The sequence below is a fragment of the Brachycentrus maculatus genome, unplaced genomic scaffold, assembly GCF_059751285.1.
Source record: "Brachycentrus maculatus isolate JH-2025_06_01 unplaced genomic scaffold, ASM5975128v1 h1tg000472l, whole genome shotgun sequence".
Taxonomy (NCBI): domain Eukaryota; kingdom Metazoa; phylum Arthropoda; class Insecta; order Trichoptera; family Brachycentridae; genus Brachycentrus; species Brachycentrus maculatus.
The window spans coordinates 108,596-128,437 of record NW_028281219.1 but is presented as its reverse complement, the minus strand read 5'-3'; the positions used below and the strand labels follow the sequence as shown (position 1 = coordinate 128,437).

Below are 19,842 nucleotides of genomic sequence, written 5' to 3'. Positions count from 1 at the left end.
TTTTTCAAATGGAGAAAAAAACATTCAGGTTTTATCTAAAAAGATCTGTTTTGCACAGTAAAAAATAAAATAAGTGGTTTGATATTTATTTTATATATATTATACTAAATTTTTTAACATTAAAAACAATCTCCTGAAAAATCAATTTTTTTTTAAATATGACGTTGTTGAAAAGAGTGAGCGAAATGTTGTACGATAAAATAATATATTTTCTCTTTTAAAGTATAATATTGGTTAGAAAACTACTTATCTAAACAAGGCAGAACATATAAAAAACAAGGATTTATGAATTAGCCTTAAATATTGCGGATAAGGGTTAGAAAAAGAAGAAGAACAAGATATTATTTTGGTTTTTAACCCTGAATTAACTAAAAGTTATAACTCAGTAAATCAAGTTTTTTTTTTAATTATAATCCAGGATTTGGATCTCACATACAAATAAAAGAGTTTCTGCTCAATAAAAAGCTTCTTTTCATCTCACCAATAGATGTCTGTAGTGAAGTTCTAGTGATTCAAATGAATCACCACCACAATTATTTTCACAAATCTTTATTAAGGCAGGCGCCAGAAAAGTTAACACATAAAAAGGTATGCTTTATTTATTGTAATTGAATTATACTGTACATATAATAAAAAAAATTAATAGTGCGGTTACGTTGTGTTGAACTCTATACACACATATACACATACATGCTAACATAAAATACATATTATAACGTGTGTTTAAAAAAATCGTTTATTAGAGCAAATGAGTTGAATTAAGGTTATCTATTGCAATCAACTACGCAATTAAAAGATTCATGTTTTAAGACCAGATAATATTCGAATTAATCTAGTTTACTGAAATATTTCTAACAGCATTAGTAAATGAGCGTTTTCGTAACTATTTTTTTTACTCACAATCCGATTCGTAAATTAGTATCGATACGTTTTGTTTATTTAGTTTAAGACTTGTGTGAAAACCGAGTGAATTCATATTTACAACAAAAAAGATAAGAAAGCATGAGTTTTAATTTTGTAAGGTTTAATTTTTTTTATTAATTGTTGTGTTGAACTAGCTTTTTCCAACAACGCGTTGCTATGATTCAGTTTAATTAAATGAAAAATATAACAACATCAATAATAATTAAAAGATTTTTATAATTTGTTTTAATTCACAGTGCTTATGAAACAATGAAAACATAAAATATCTTTCATGAAATAGTATAATAAAAATAAAGAAAAAGCTAAGTGTCAAGAAGCATGCTGTCTCTCATTAGCAGTGTTAATTATTTCATGTATTTCTGTTATTTATGTCAATTTCAATAGCTCTTTAGTAAATAGTTTTGTTGAATGTCATTTGCTTGATTATTTTTCTTTATACCCTCTCAGTGTGTTTTCAAATATCATATTTAAAAAAAATCTTAATCATATTTCATCTTTTCACTAGTCATAATACATTAAAATATAAGAGCTTACTGTAAAAGAAAACATGGTGATATTGGGGAACTTTTTTTATGGAAAAATATTTGACATTTGATACATATAAAGTGTTTATTGTAAATGATATTGTAAGTGTATTGGCAAATGACTAAAGCATCTAAACTTTTTACCAAACATTCTGCTGTTATTTTTTTTTACTTATCTCGGTATTCCTTGTATTTGAACATAGAAATAAGAGTACATTTGCATATTAAGTGCAAGCCTTAAGGCAAATGCACAATGTGTGTTTATGCATAAATTTCATCTACTTATTACTATCTCGAAAATAGTTATTTATATTTTAGCTATTTAACATTTAATTTGTATTAATCACACATTGTATATATATATATATATATATATATATATATATATACATACATACATATATTTTTATTTATAAGATGCGTGATGGTTAGTTAGTAAGTTCGTTATATAATATAATATTTAATAAAATAAAAATAAAAAACTGATAGTTTTATTGCTCTTTAAGTAATGAAGGAAACAGACAGCGTAAGAATGAAAATTACTTAATTTTTAGCAAGGCCATTACATTGAATGGAAATGATATAATATTATTATTTTTTCGAGGTCAAAACTAAGATACATTTACTTCATTCGAACCGATTATTACGAAAAAACTTGTTATTACTTTTTCTGGCAATTTAAGTAAAAGGCAGTCCATTGTAATAATTGCATTTTACTGTATAAAATGTTTTTGTCTGGGTCAATTTGATATTTACTTCATACCAAACATGCAAAAACATAATTAAAAGAAACGTTCTAGATAAATAATGTAGACATCGTTTTAATCTTAAATTTATTAACAAAAACCTACTTATAAAACAAAGTAATAAAGAATTTTCAATAACGATATTTATGGTTTTTAACAATTTATCGTTGTTTTATGATTCTACATATATTGAATGCCTGCATATTTTTTAAAGCCATTTTTATGATTGCATATGTTTGATTTCAACGTTTTGTCTTAATAAAGGAGTGTCATTTTTCTAAAACTCAAATAAGAAATATTTAAAAACATAAGGGGTTTTAAAAGTAATTTTTGTAATAAAAACAAGATTTTATAATAATAATTATCTTTATCCGGCAGAAATGATTTTTTTCACCCTTTAAGAGATGGTTAGGTTACCATCCCTTATAGGATGGTAACCTAACCATCCCCCTTGTTTTTTGTACTATTTATTAAAATTATTTTCATTTTAAACCATTTAATTTTCCAAATTACATATCATGGCTTTTAAACTCGGGCGTTTTTAACTCGTGTTCCATCAAGAAGTATTTAATGTTTAATCATTCAATGAAAAAATCTAACAAACACAAAGCTTATTTATTGGCCCTTCAAGCTAGCCTATACAGGCACTCCCAGGAGAAGTGATATTTTTTGTGTTTTTTTTAGTGATTTTACATTCTAAATATTACCCTGGACTGGTTCCTGAAGGCCAGAAGTTATCACCTTACCTTCATGTAACCAATAAGATAACACTGCGTCAATATTATGCAGTCCCCTATGCACCATTAGAGTTAGAAGAAGAATAAGTATAATGTTAAACTTTCCAAGGTACCTACTATTTATTACAATTATGTTCATGTAAAATATCCATTGTTTTAATGTATAACACTCCATAGCGTTAACTTTTGTAAGCAAATTCACCGTAAAATATAATAGTAAATAAAGCAACAATTCTCACAAAACTCGTAGCTTGTATCAGCTTACTCTTGATAAAATGAATGTTGTTTTACGTACTTTCGGATTATTCCGTTAGATGTCTCTAGCGTAATTATTATTTTAAATGTAACCGTTATTATTACCAACTAATTTCGGGTTTCTCCTTTTTTATTTATTAATCTTTTTTTAATTTATTTTTACTAAATTGCACAAAATGAATTGTGATATACGATTTGAATAAAAAGAAGTAATTCAGTATAATTATGTTTGTAAATTAAGTAAATATGTGCCAAAAATAAGTAGATATAAAAAAATACAAAACATTTCAAATTATTACGATTATATGACCCAGGAGAGCAAAAAAATATGAAAACGGATTGTTTTGAATTTTTAGTAAAATAAATTTTTAAAGTAATCACATAACTGTGATCAGAAAGAGCATAAATAATAATGTGTACCTTAGTTCAACTTACTGCCGTTGGAAACTTCATGAAATAAAACGAATTGGGTTGAGTTCATATATATTTTTAGGAAGAACGTATGATTGACGTACGTTATATTTACAAACAAAAATATAGTTTTAATCTTTAATCTAATTTCAAACAAGTGAAGTGTCAAAAATACTTATTTCGATTTCTTAAATAATTTGAAAATACAAAGAGTTGTCTGTTTTCGTCCGATTCAAATCGCTAAGCAATACGAACATGCCTGCTGTGTAAGTACCTGAATAGATTAATTTTAGCAGGGGCGTATCAAAAAATCTTGAAGAAAACAGACGTGCATGTTCGTTTTAAAATAAAAAAAAATATTTTAAACTTTTTCAAATGAAAATAATAAATATCAGAAATAACGAGTAGCTACTTTTTTAATTTTTTTAAAAATATTTAGACGTAGTATTCGTTCGTACAAGGCAAAAAAATATTTTTAAAATCTTTTTATATTCAGAAAATAGGAATTATGTTTTATTTATTTATTTATTTTTAGGTGTCCCGACTTGATATGAAACACACATCGCTCACTTCTTTCAAGAACGTCATAAATCAAAAAACTTGATTTTTCAGGAGAATGTTTTTAAGGTTTAAAAATAAAACACGATATATTAAAAATACATATCAAGCCACTTATTGAACTTTTTACTGTGCAACAGATCTTTTTAGGTAAAACCTGAAGGTTTTTTCTCCATTTGAAAAATATTTAGAATATTCAAAAAATATGTAAACAATACCTTTTCTTCAAAATGCAAAAACAGCACGTTCTGCCCTGTAGCGGGTACATACTAAGTTAAAAATATGCTGCTTTTGCTGGGATATAGTACATTTTCCGGACATTCCGAAAACATGCACAACTGAAAATTGGCGATTTTTGATTTATGACGTTCTTGAAAGGAGTGAGCGACATATATAGATATTTATAGTTATATTTGTAAACAAACCTATATTCACAAAACGTCAATTTTATTTTCATTAAATAAAAATCGTGTTTATGTTTGTCGCAAATTTCAATACTTTAGTAAAAAAAAAATTGAAAAAATTACATATTTAAAAATATAAAACCGTAAAATAATAGCTTATTTCGCAAATAGCCCTACAATTAATTGAGAAGTTGATAACTAACATGCTTGTTGTGTTTTTTTTTATCATATAATGTATTGTCAATAATATCCCAGTAACTAAGTATAAGATTTTTTTAAGATGTTTTTTTTAAAATCATTGCACGTCCCTGGTATTTAGTTATTGACTTATGAACACAAACAAACATACAATGAGCGCGCACTTACACTACATACATACTTTCATACTGCACATTACGTCTAGACTTTGTGGTTGTATAATATTGTTATAGTTGTTTTTTTTACTTTTTATTCAGCATACCAAATGTGTAACTATCGGAAAATGCGTAATCTTATATTTAAATCGGAAATATTTCAATTTGTGCGGTTTCACGTAAGATATTTGAATTTGTTAGGTAAATAGTTTTTTCAACATAAAAACATTCAACGTTAATCGATGATTACAATAATTTGTGCAGTAATGTTTAATTTTTCATCAAAGTCCATTTACTTGCGATACGATATTGATGGTGACCATGAGTCATATTTGAGGCTCGACAAGAAAAATTAGTACCTAATCAATTTTTATGTATATTAATATTTTTAAACAACAAAAAAATAGAATATAAGTAGTCAATTTTTATTTCCTTCGATAAGTTTATTGTAACAGAAATGACGTATTGATGGCTGATTTAATAATACAATAGTTTATTCGCAATAAAAGCCCAGAAGCAAAATTAAAGTAATTCACACCACGTAGTTAAAACACAACCTTCTATATGCATCAAAGCCCAGGAAGGATATCTTTCTTCTGTTATAATCTTAGGGTACTCCCACTCTTTCACAAAATGTATTTTTTTATATAAATATTTATTGTAGTGTCTGTCCATAAATTTATTTTATTATATATATTATACATTTTTTAAAATTATACCATAATAACAAACGTTAATTACATAATTTGAAGTAATATATTTTTTCATATAATAATTAATTTTAGCATAGCTATGACTTATCCTTTACATACCTTTTAAGTGGTTTGTAATTTATTTAATTTTTAATTTTATCATCTTTAATTGTTCTATAAAATTTTTGTTTTTTGTAATTTCGTCTAAATCATTGAAACGATGAAATTAACCAAAAAAGAATCAAAAGATCATTATTTTTTAATTTTACGGTTTCGTTAAAAAATTCAAATTGCATCGAAATTTCAAAATACACGAATAAACTCCCTTTCACCCTTAAAAATACACTGTATAAATCGCAACTTGAGTATAAAATGAAGACATCAAATAATTTTTTTCCACGAAACTCAGTTACGTTTTTAGGAGTTGATTCTATAGGGCTAAAATGGCTAAAATATATAAATTCTATATATAGGGCTAAAATGTGATAAATAATATTTTGACAAATAAAAATGAAATTGATTGCATTATTACATTTCGTTTTACTGTATTATTCATAAACAAACCATTAGATATTCTGTTTCAAATATGTAATATTAATTTGATTCGAAAGAATGCCACACAATATTGTAATGAAAAACGTATTGTTAATTCAAACATACTTGATTTATGTACGATGTACTTACACAAACATAAGTAAATTGCATACTTATTAAGTCATTTCAACAAAAACTATATATTTTAATGCACCCATAATGCAACATCGTTAAAAAATAATAACGCCAACATTTACATTATTTTTATAAATAAATGTAATGACAACACTGCGTTGAAGCAACAACAAAAATTATACCCTTAAAAATATGATTTTTTAACGAGTACTCCGAGTTTGGAAAAACTTAAGGAAAACAAAAGAATTGTGCATAATAATTGTTCCGCTCTCATTATTGGCTTTAGTTGCAGCGAACAGCCAATCAGAGAAGTGTTAAGCAAGATGCCAGTAGCTCTTCTAAGTACATACATATATATAATATTCACCAGTTTACGAGTACCATGAGGATTAGGTAATATTATCAGGTGTATGTAATCGCACATGAAATCAAAATATTAAATTCCTTGCATTTCACACTCTTAATAAGTAATCGAATTAAAAATAAATGAATGAATGATTTTTAGATTAACCCATTGATGATAAATGTAAAATCGTTTAGGCCCTACTCGCAATTATTGAATTCAGTAAGTTTCCAGACTTGATTTCATGGCCATTTTTTAAGAATGTGTTTTTTTTAGAATATGCACTCGTATATGGAAAAAAATATATACATTTTTTTATATTTTTAGTTTTTCAATATAAAAACGGTGATTTAGGAAATAAACCATCTATTTATTTCGAGGAAAAATTAATTTTTTTATACAAAAACGGTGATTCAAGAAATACATTTTACCTGAGCTTAAAGAAAAATTTGTTTCGATTTATCGAATACTGGGTGTTAATACCAAAAATGCATCTACATTTTATTTTATTTTATATTGTTTTTGCTATGTACAAGTACAAATTTTCGACATTTATTTGTTTGAAATAATATCAAAAACAAAATTTAATACGAGTAGTTTTCAACTGGAAATCACAAAAGTGTGAATACGTTACCTGTTTTACATAAAGAATTTAATTTATTATATGAAAGTTTTATCACAACACTTTGAAAATTTTAATCAATTACTTAGATTTTTAAACTTCATATTATCATAATATGATAATTTGTATAATTATACAATTGACAGAATTTTTTAAATATTTGATCATGCCAAGTTTTTCTCGGTCTTTCAAAATGTGAATTCTTAAAACTTGCACAAGTGTAAATACGGTAAATGTTTATGTAAAAAAAATATTATGTAAAAGCTTTTTTATTCAAAGTCAATATAAGTTTTTAATAATTTTTATTTTAAACTTCAAATAACCATAATGTTATAACTTGCATAATTAAATTGTTGAATATTTTTCATGCAAAGTTTTCCTCGGTCTCCCTCTGCTCTTATTTTCAACTACATTTGCATCATAATTTTTTACCTGTTATAACATGTATTTTACATCCTAATCCCCTTTTTTTAATTTATAACTCTTATCATAGTCCCGTATTCTGTTCTTATATTACAATTAAATTATCTATCATAAATCGTTTTTCGCACATTCGTCTGAGAGATCATATTTTGATTTTCATCCATTACACCTCTGTACCATTAAGCCAAAGATCAATGAGGACTTGAAATTTCTGTCAGAAAGTAGGCTTGATTTTTTAAAATTATTTTTATGTAACATTTCATAAAAGTACCGGAAAAGATACACTTAATGTACTCGTAATGAATGCGCGATATGTGGGACAGCAAACAATGTTTATATTTATTTGTGATCAATACGAGCTACTTTCTTTTTATTACACCATCGCAAAAATATTACGTTTCATTTAGCGTTCGACATTAAGATCAATCCATATCAAATATATTTTTAGAATTATTTAGCATTGAAACGAGTTTCCAAGAAACGTGTCATGATTTGGAGTAAAACCGTTTGTATTTTATAGATTTATATTATCCACTGACACTTCGTGATGGAATTGCATTTTTAATATATTATTAGATTAAAACCAATATTTTTAGCTTTTCCACTTTATTTTTATTTGACCAGCGACTGGGTTTCGTCGTTACCGAAATCATCAGACTGGTGGGAGGCTATATATAAAACAAGGCAGGAGTTGATAACCATGATTTGATATAATTTTATTGAGAAATTAATTGAATTTTAGTGAATTTAAGTATTGTATGATATTAAAAATATTTTTTTTAAAGGTTTTTTTTTGTATTGAGAGCACGATTTTATATATATTTTATATATTATTATATTTTTAATCGATTTGGCAGTAACATTGTGGAATAACATGATGATTTAAATATAAAAATTAAATCTCAAGTATAAACTATTTTTGAGTTTATTAGTACCTACTCGTATACACACGACTAGTTTCGAGAACTATAGACAGTGTTCCGCAAAGTGTGTGCCGCGGCACACTGGTGTACCGTGGAGATTAGTTGGTGTGCCGAGGAAAAAAGTCTAGTTTTGTGAATATAACACAGCTTTATCAACAATTACTAAAAATTTTGATCGCCTGCGCTCAGTTAAGCAGAGCCACATTTCACATTAAATGCAATATGTTATACATATCTCTCACTCCTTTCAAGAACGTCATAAATCAAAAATCGTCAATTTTGAGTTGTGCATGTTTTTGGAATGCACAGAAAATCTACTATATCCCAGAAAAAGAGGCATATTTTTAACTTAATATTTATCCGCTACAGGGCAGAAAGTGTTGTTTTTGCATTTTGAATAAAAGGCATTGTTTAATTTTTTTTTTAAATAAACTTAATATTTTTCAAATGGAGAAAATACGTTCAGGTTCTACCTAAAAAGATATGTTGCACAGTAAAAAGTTCAATGAGTGGCTTGATATTTATTTTTAATACATTGTATTTTATTATAAAACTTTAAAAACGTTCTCCTGAAAAATCAAGTTTTTTGATTTATGACGTTCTTTAAAGGAGTGAGCGATATGTTTATGTTTTCGGATTATATTATTTTAATAATAAATCAATATTAAATAAACTTTTGTTTTTTTCTTTGGTGTAAATGTGTTTCTTGTTGTTTTTTTGGCAGGTGTACCTTGAAAAGAAACAGTTTGCGGAACACTGCTTCACATGTTGTTTGTATTTTCACATGTGGAAGAACATTTGTAGTTCACGAAACTAGTCGTGTTTACTTAAGGCCCAGTATTCGATAAATCTCAATTTTTCTATACACCGTTTGTGTTGAAAAAATCTTTGAAATAAATATATGGTATTGTAAATAAAAAAGTTTTCGTAAGGTAAGGAGTAAAAAATACATTTAAAAATCTTTTATCAATGTGATATGTTCCAAAAAACTAACGCCAATAAACAGATATAAAAAAAATAAAATAAATTGTGCGTGGAGGGACACACGTCTGGCTTTTTGCGTAGCTGGTCGCTTACTAAATCGTGTGTTTTCGAGTTCCGCCTTGAAATGAAGATAAAAAAAACATAAGTGAAAAACATTTTTTACGAGTTATCCAAAAAGTGGGACTAACATGTGCTTAACCATGTATGAGTATTACATAAGACAATAATATAATACATCAATTGGTTAATAATACAAAAAGCTGTTGGCCAAATAGTTTAAATATGAAAACTGTATTTGATATATCAATATAATGTGTGCAGTTCCTTGACCGATGAAAAAAATTAACAAGTTTGATTTGCTATCAATCCATCTATGAATATATTAACTATCAACATACATAATAATAATGATGTAAATTGATAACAGATATATCTGTTACATTAATTTGTCACGTGAGATTAAATCTTGATATATCAGTTACATAAATTTGTCATGTGACATTAAGGAGTTGTTGAATTAGTTAATACTATTTTAGTAATCTATATATCGCTCACTCCTTTCAAGAACGTCATAAATCAAAAATCATCAATTTTCGGCTGTGCATGTTTTCAGAATGCCCAGAAAATGTACTATATCCCAGAAAAAGAGCCATATTTTTAACTTAATATTTACCCGCTGCAGGGCAGAAAATGTTGTTTTTGTATATATATATATATATATATATATATATATATATATATATATATATATATATATATATATATATATATATATATATATATATATATATATATAGTGTGTGTTTTTCTTTTACAACTCCTGCTATTCTGATTTTTCTGCCGACTAAAATCCTCCATTTCTTTCCCATGTGTCCATCGTTTATTATATGAAGGCAAGATGATAAGTCCTACGCTAATACCAGTCCAGGGTAATATTAAATAAATATTACAGAAAGGACACACATTTCTTTTGACCTCCCCTGGGAATCGAACCGAAAACCTCCAGTATAGTAGCTGACCACTACACTACGGAATGCGTCGAATACGATATTTCAAATAATTTTGAATAAAATTAGATAATTTATATGACATAGATCATAGATCTCAACATAGATGAAGAAGAATGTGGAAGTCCGGGTATTTACAGGGCTTACGACCGTCATGGGTTAAATGACACTTTACATACGTGTATCATTCACCAATTCTACCCATGATTGACAACCACACTACTCAAATTCTTGAAATTTCTAAATTTATATTGATCAAACATGCAACACAATATGCGCAAGTTTACAATAGCCTTCTATGGCTGGACGAGGAAAGCTTTTATTAAGCAGAGATTCTTTCCGTTTGTATATGAAGTCCGAATCCTAGATTATATTTACATACATGAGAAACGCTTAAAAAAATATTTTTTTAGCTTATAATTTGACCAGTTAATTTATTTACTGTAAATCCTATTTGAAGATAATCCAGATTAGTGAACAAGTATTTGCACAAACATAAAATGTTTAAATTTAAAGTTTAAAAGATATAATACCATATTTGGAATACAATTCATATACCCCAATAGAAAAGTAATGGATTGTACCATCCGGAACCGATCTACTTTTTTTATTAGTTAATTATTGTAATTTAAATTACTTTCTAACAATTTATGAGTGAGGAAGTTCATTGTTACTCGATAATGTATGAATTATTTTGTGTTAAATTATAAACAATTAGTTTAATGGCAAAACTTCTACAAAATACTTAAAAAAAACTGAAATACTCTACTTAGTAAAAAAATTGTTTGTCCAAATCTTTGTTCTCAAATCTCCGCTTTTTTAATCAATAGGTGCATAGGGCATGGCATCGTATAGAAACAGTGTTATCTTGATCTTTAAATAAATTAAGGAAAGGAATGATGCGCCCTGCGCTTCGGGTGCCAGTCCAGTGTGATATTAAATAAATACAAATGTAAAAAATCACTCATATTTATTTGACCACACTGGAAATCGAACCCGGGACCTCCAGCATTGTAGCCAAATGCGCTGACCACTACGCAATGGAGGCGGACTCCATTTAGGTTTAATTTATATTTTAACATACATGAATAATAATATGGAGGTCTCAGGTATTTTCAGGGTATTTTCAGGGCTTACGAACAGTCATAGGTTGGTTTAAGCGATCACGCCATACACGCGTAACGTTCACCAATTCTACCTATGATTGACAACCAGACTACTCAAATTTCAAATGTTTTATTTATGCTTCAATCAACACCTTTCACATGTTGCTTCTCGGCACCATCTATGATCGACTTTAGTAGTTTTTTTTAATTATCAGAGACCTTTATGAAATGAATGTAGATTCCTCTTGTTTTTTTTTTGTTTTCATAAAACTTAAAAATGATGTTTTCAAGCGTCTTTTTATGTGTAGTTCTTCATCTATGTTGAGATTTAAATTCATTTAGTAATTTTAAAAACCCTATTAAACTCAATAGGTAGCAAATCAGTATGTTGGAGCACTGACTGTTTATTTTTCTTGTATAAGATGCGAGGAAAAACACTTCGTATAAGATTTATTAAAAACACAGCAATTAAAAATTGCAATTTGGTGTTCAAAATAGAATTTATATAAACGAATGTTTAAAAAAAAATTATAACCACAGTTAATTTAGCTTTATTTAAGCTTAAATTTGAATAAATAGAAATACGTATTCGCATATACTAATATATAAAAAAAGAATGTGGTTGGCACAAGAGGAAGACCGAGAAAAACTTGGGACGATCAAGTATTACAAATACTTAAAAGTGGTCAGGTCAGGTGACGGAATAATCGGCGTGTATGTTTAAGAGGATGAATGAATGTGAAAGAGGCAAAGATTGTGTTCAAAGACAGATTGATGTGGCGTTCTATTCTCTCTTCCTAACCCTGCGGGGAAGTGGCGTGGTGGTTAGTTAAATACTGAGTTTACTTGTGTGTATAATACTATTTGCGTCATTTTTCCCTGTTTTTATCCATTGGGCCTTATAGATGTATTTTTCTGTTGACTACTCGAAGAAGTAGCTATTTGTATCCCTTTTCGTTTTATTAAATTTTCTTAAAAAATTTCTAAACTTCTTTTCGTTGCCTCAAAAAAAGTGTTTATTTTTTTATTATTTTTTGCTTTTTCGACTCATCTTTGTAGATAACACCTTTCTAATAGACCCCCTTTTCTCAAAATTTGCAGTATTTCATAAGATAATATTAATTAGAGGTAATCTAATAACGAGAGAATAATTGCATTGAACTCATTTCAAATGTGTAACAGTTTTATTAAAAATGATGACTTGAAGCTATAATTTTAAAGAAGCCATCATAATTAAATATAATAAATCATTCCATCACTATTTGTAGACACCTGATTATGAAATATTTGTATTAATAATTAAAATTACAATACACTGCACAACGCGTTAAATTCAGATTATAAAACCTTTCATTTTCAAATGTAAACAAATGGAGTTTTCTGTGATAAAAAAATAAATCATAATACAATACTTATTTATTATTACCACGTTTGAGTATGCATAAAATCATTTTAAAAAGTAAGTTAAAATAATAAAACAATTCAATACTAAGCATGTTCATTTTTATGTAAACATTGTTCAGTAGATTTGAGATATCTTCACTTCATCACAAATGAGTGGTACTCAATTATTTTACATAATCTTTACTGGAAAGCTTTGCATTTAAAATAACAATGGAGGAATTGCTGCATAATGTTTCAAATAACTTGTAGTTAGTTGAAATATATTATATATGCTCCTAGCCATAAAAAGGTCTAATCAATATTATATTTTTAAATTATAATCTCCGACTAACGCGATATTTTCTAGCCCATTGAGACGTTAGGAAACACTATCAATGACAGTAATATGTTTTCACATATTGCTCACTCCTTTCAAGAACGTCATAAATAAAAAATCGTCAAATTTTCAGTTGCGCATCATTTCAGAATGCCCAGAAAATGTACTTTATCCCAGTGTTGTTTTTGCATTTAGAATGAAAGGTGTTGTTTAATTATTTTTTTAAACATACTTAATATTTTTCAAATGGAGAAAAAACCTTCAGGTTTTACCTAAAAAGATCTGTTGCACAATAAAAAAGTTCAGTAACTGGCTTGATATTTATTTTTAATACATTGTATTATACCCTTAAACTTTAAAAACGTTCTCCTGAAAAATCAAGTTTTTTGATTTATGACGATCTTGAAAGGAGTGAGCGATATCTGGAGAAATGGCAACCCTATATCAACATAATAATAACAAAAAATATTTTAAAATATTTAATAAAAACATTGATAATTATTATGCAGTAAAACAAAGTAACAATACAAAGCAAATTTCCAAACTCTAAATGTACGAATGAGGGTTCAACAAATTTATACTTCAATGAAGGTACAGCCCTGGCCATATGTATTAGGCACCCCTTACAGAATTGGTTTAAGTATATCTTTAAATACTACGGTTCTTGGAATCCTTACAATATTTTCGGATTGTATCGTATGTTGATGGATTTTGCCTACTTCTTAAACCTGTTTTACCGACCTATTTTTTGAAATAAGTAAATATTGTATTTAAAAACATTATATTTACTTATTTCAAAGGTAAGTTTTTTATGTGAAACATTGCTCTCCAGTTATTATGATCAGTGAATTAGTGCAAGTTTTTCATTTCAGCCTTCATTATTTTATATAAAAATACCAAGAAACGGATACATTGTTTTTTTTTAACTGATTTGAGACCGATTAGTTTCACTCAAATCACGTGTTCTTGGCATTTTAATATAAAAAAATGAAGGCTTTATGAAAAGTTGCACTAATTCACTGATTGTAATAACTGGAGAGCAACGTTTCACATATAAAACTGACCCTTGAAATTAGTAAATAGAGTATTTTTAAATAAACCACGGCCCTAATTGTCTTAGGTACGTGGTTTATTTAAAAACACTGTATTATATATTACAGCAGGTAAAAAGAAGAAGGTGCAATCGGAAATGATGGCGAGAATTCCAAGAGTCGCAGCATTTAAAGACATAAACCTTTTCTGTAGGGGGTGCCTAATACATATGGCCAGGGCAGTTTATCATGAATGTATTACAAGGTGGTCAGAAAAAGAGAAAAATATTTACAATTCCGTCTTCAATGAAATAACTCTTATTAATTAATAGTTTTTGTTTCTTAGAATAAACACTGGGTGTATAAGTGTCCGCCTCCGTAGTGTAATGGTCAGCCCTCTCGGCTACAGTCCCGGAGGTCCCGGGTTTGACTCCCAGGGGGGGTGTCAAATTAAATTAAAGTAATTTTTGCACTTAATATTTATTTAATATTACCCTGGACTGGTACCTGAAGTGGAGGGCTGATCACCCTTCCTACATGTGTTAACTATCACGATAACACTGCGTTTATATGATGCAGTGCTCTATGTACCATTGAGGTGTGGTATGTACCATAAGAGTTTAAATGAATAAATGAATATAAGAGTAAATGGTTGTATATATTATTTATAATATAATTGATCTGGGTTTTATGAAATTTTAATCGCACTTGAAATAAAGTTAGTTTTAATGCACCTTAAATACTGTGAGAAAACATTTGCATAATATTTAAAAGATAAATAAGTCATCATATTAATCGACGATAATCAAATTTTCTAGTGATTTTTGTCGAATGCGTTCAGTTCAAACGAAACACGAAACTGCGTGTTTTAAAAATATTTCAGTGTTAATAAAACATTTTATTTTTTGACATCTCATCAAAGATGAAGAAGAATATGGAAGTCTGGGCATTTACGGAGCTGACGATTGTCATAGGCTGGTTTAAATGATCACTTTACACACGTGTAACATTCACCGATTCTACCCATTATTGACAACCACACTGCTCAAATTCTTTGAAGTTCTATATAATATGAACCAATTTAGAAACCATGTTCTTGAATCTATAGAACTTCACTGGAGACAACTATTGGTGAGATGTAAAGAAGCTTTTTATTATGCAGAAACTGTTATATTAATAATTATACTATAATCGGAGATAATCCAGATTTGTGAACAAGTATTGAGACACACTCAAAATGTTTTTAATTACACATTATTATAATTGAACCATTAATCAAGTAATCAACATATCTCGACAATTTTTTAAAAGTACTTACTAATATTACTAAAAATACGTCAAAACGATAAAAATGACGTCGCTTACATTCACTTTTTTTAAAGTAAAGTACTTAATTCATACATCAAAGTTTTATGTCATTTTCAAACATTCGTTGAGTATTTTTTTTTTGTAATACGTACATTTGTTATTCAAAATAAATGTCAATTAGTTGCAACATTTTGAGTGTGTCCAAATACTTGTTCACAAAATCTGGATTATCTCTAATTACAGGAGTTATTTTCATATTATTTTTTGACATAATTGGAGATAATCCAGATTTTGTGAACAAGTATTTGGACACACTCAAAATGTTGTAAATAAATTATCTGGTCAAATTATAAGCTTAATAATAAAAATGAAAATGGTATTTTCTGGCGTTTCTCATGTGTGTGATTATAATCCAGGATTCGGATCTCACATACTAATATAAGAGTTTCTGCTTAGTAAAAAGCTTCTTTACATCTCACCAATAGATGTCTCTAGTGAAGTTCTAGTGATTCATGAACAAGGTTTCTAAATTGGTTCATATATATAGAACTTCCAAGAATTTGAGTAGTGTGGTTGTCAATAATGGGTAGAATTGGTGAATGTTACACGTGTGTAAAGTGATCACTTAAACCAGCCTATGACGGTCGTAAGCCCCGTAAATGCCCAGACTTCCATATTCTTCTTCATCTTTGATGAGATGTCAAAAAATAATATGTCAATTAGTTGCTTTATCTCGTTTTTGTGCAACAAAATAAAAAAAAATAAAAAATTTAATTCGCTTAATTGTTTACATTATAAATATATTTTAATGGATTGCTATCTATGTAAAAAAAAACGAGATTAGAAGTGTTAAGTGTGTTATGTATCATGGCAGCGCCATTAATACATAATAACTATAACAGAGCATAAACAACACGAAGAAGGTGCCAAAAAAAGTTAAAAATCGTTTCCGTAAAAACTCGTTAATTTACATACGATGTCTTCGAACTTTTGGATTCGCCCTCCCTTTTAATAGAGGGAAAGAAAAGTCGTTTTCGCAGTCGGAATTATTCGAACATCTTTGTCTCTTTTCGGCGAAAGAGGTACCAGGAGTGCAGGAGAAAGATGGGTGAGAGTTTGGTGGGTTTTCGCGCCTCCGTAATCGCGGATCTGATTGGTCGGTGGTGGATGCGTGCTTCTCGAGAAAGGAACGACGGGGAAGGCGCCAGATATATAAACCAGCGAGACTTTGCTTGTCGTATCAGTAGCTCGTTGCTTACCGTTCCCTTCATAAGAGAAACAATGAGATTGCTGGTAAGAAAAAGCGATTGTTTTGTGATTACATCGTGAAGTGTGCCTTGTGTTTTATTAGATTCCATTTTCAAACGTGTTTCCGTTGTGAAAAAAATAACCTCAGAAATTCATATACACGAAAAACTGGCGAACACAAATACATTTTCAGGACTATGAAATTGTGAAATATATAAGAAATTCCAAAACTAATATTAAACACTTCTTTCATATATTTTACAATCGATCATGTAATTTTTAAGTTTTTATAATCATAACAATATATTTTTGTGAACTCCGTATGCTCCACATAGGGAACGGATATGGTAAAACAAGAAGAACAATATATTTATTTATAATATAATTTCTTAGATTATTTTTTTTCGTTTTAAACTATATCTTTTGGGTACTTCAGTTTACATAAAAACACAGGTTTTCTAGAGATAATGATTTAGAATAAAAAACAATTTTAATTTTTTTACTTATGCGTGCACATAAATATTTTACTTGCAAATGAAAATCCCGTAAAATTTCAAACATTACTCCAATAATGTTTTACTATGAAGAACAAAAATTCTTATTAAATATCTAAAGAAATTGAACTCCAATATTTATCAAAACATTCATAAAATATTATGTAATATATGAGATTAACTTATGACAATCGATATTTATATAATATCCCGTAATCAAGATCTTCAATGAGTTGTCGGAACTCGCGTATAAAAGAGAAATGAATCAGATTGTTTTCGATGATTTAATGCGTTTTCGATTTCTCTACCGATACTTAAAAAGTCATCAACCCAAAGCCATACATCGGAAAAGAAATTCTATACCGATCAAACCGCGATATTTTAATTACCGCGTAATAATATGCAAATCGACGTAACACGCGATATATAAAGGCATTTATGTACTATAATCAATTGCATGTTAACTTTTAACATCAACTTTCTGCGCAACAATTCAAACAACAATTGAAAGTATAGAGAGAACGCAATTGTTTAATGATGCTTTTTTGAAGATTTTTATAAGTCTTCCGTTGATTCTCAAACCAAAATAAAATAAATATTTTTATTTTATTTGCATTTAAGCTGATAAATACCACTATTTCTTTAAATCTATTGTGACATGTGTTTTAATGGATTTCGCATTATTTTCAAACGTCGTGTAATCATATTATTTTTTGACATCTCATCAAAGATGAAGAAGAATATGGAAGTTTGGGCACGGGCTGACGACCCTCATAGGCTGGTTTAAGTGATCACTTTACACACATGTAACATTCACCAATTCTACCCATTATTGACAACCACACTACTAAAATTCTTGAAAGAACCAATTTTGAAACATTATTCTTGAATCACTAGAACTCACTTGAATGAAATCTTCTAAATGAATTCAGAAACAACAAAAAATTGTCAATTTTATTCTACATTATATTTTTACGTCCGACTTTTAATGAACAATTACTGAGATCAAACAATTGTGAAATTGGATATATTTGGTTGGGAATTTGTTGGAGTTAAAATTATTTATTTATATTTTTTATTCCAGAGCTTCGTCGTCTTGGCGAGTGTGGCCGCCCTGGTGGTGGGCGGAGAGGAGCCTAAACAGGCCAGTCAGCCCGCAGCACCAGCCAAGGAGGCCGAGCCCGCCGCTGACAAGAAGCAGGACAAGAGGAGCTCCTACGATTTCGGGTATGGAGGATACGGTCACGGCGGAGGTGACTTCGGGGGCGGTGACGACCATCATCACTATCACCCGCACCCCCACGTAGAGGAAGAGAAAACCTTAACGGTCGTGAAGAAAGTCCACATCCCCGTGCCGGTGGAGAAGCAAATCCACGTTCCAGTAACCAAGCACATCCACGTACCAGTTAAAGTACCCGTGCCTCACCCATACCCCGTCGTCAAGCACATTCCTTACCCAGTCAAGGAAATCGTCAAAGTACCAGTCCACATCCCCAAGCCATACCCTGTCACCAAGCACGTCCCATACCCAGTCAAGGTTCCCGTCGACAATCCCGTCCCAGTCAAGGTATTCATACCCCAACCCTACCCAGTAACCAAGAACGTTCCTTATCCAGTCAAAGTTCACGTCCCAGCCCCATACCCCGTCACCAAACATGTCCCATACCCCGTAAAGGTTCCAGTACATGTACCAGCACCTTACCCCGTAGAGAAAATTGTCCACTATCCGGTGGAAGTCCATGTCGACAGGCCCGTCCCGGTCCATGTTGACAAACCAGTCCCAGTCCATGTAGACAAGCCAGTCCCCTACCCGGTGGAGAAGAAAGTCCCATACCCAGTAAAGGTACATGTCGACAGACCAGTACCGGTCCATGTTGATAAACCAGTTCCCTATGAGGTGAAGGTTCCTTACCCAGCACCATACCCGGTAGAAAAGGTGGTGCACTATCCCGTCGAGAAGAAAGTCCCAGTTCCCGTGAAAGTACCTTACGATAGGCCAGTGCCTTACACCGTCGTCAAGCACGTCCCTTACACGGTGGAAAAGAAAGTCCCATATGAAGTGAAAGTCCCATACCCAGTCCACGAGAAAGAAGAAGAATCAGGTCACTACGAAGGAGGAGAAGAGAACGGTGGTGGATACGAAGGAGGATACGAAGGTGGAGAAGAGGGTGGACACGAAGAAGAAAGCCACCACTACTAACTTTCCATTGATCTTGTTATTTAACTCGTTTTAAGTTTATCCAAATATTTCTTACTTTGTTTTTATTAGACTGATGATGAATGAATGTGGGCAACTACTATTTCCGTACCTTGTGAATAAACGTTTTACGTTACACATAATTCTTCTTTCATTTTCATCC

General features: G+C 29.6%; 2 protein-coding genes across 3 annotated transcripts in view; one reads left to right on the top strand and one right to left on the bottom strand.

Annotated features, from left to right (window-relative positions):
• Nucleotides 1-19,842, bottom strand: part of LOC148302209 (angiotensin-converting enzyme-like) — a 197,396-nt gene that overhangs the window by 121,142 nt on the left and 56,412 nt on the right. The gene's annotated exons all lie outside the window — the stretch shown is intronic.
• Nucleotides 17,021-19,819, top strand: LOC148302211 (uncharacterized). Its single transcript, XM_088271954.1, has 2 exons — nucleotides 17,021-17,033; nucleotides 18,567-19,819. The coding sequence occupies exons 1-2, from the start codon at nucleotides 17,022-17,024 to the stop codon at nucleotides 19,680-19,682; spliced, it is 1,128 nt and encodes a 375-aa protein (XP_088128080.1). The 5' UTR covers nucleotide 17,021; the 3' UTR covers nucleotides 19,683-19,819.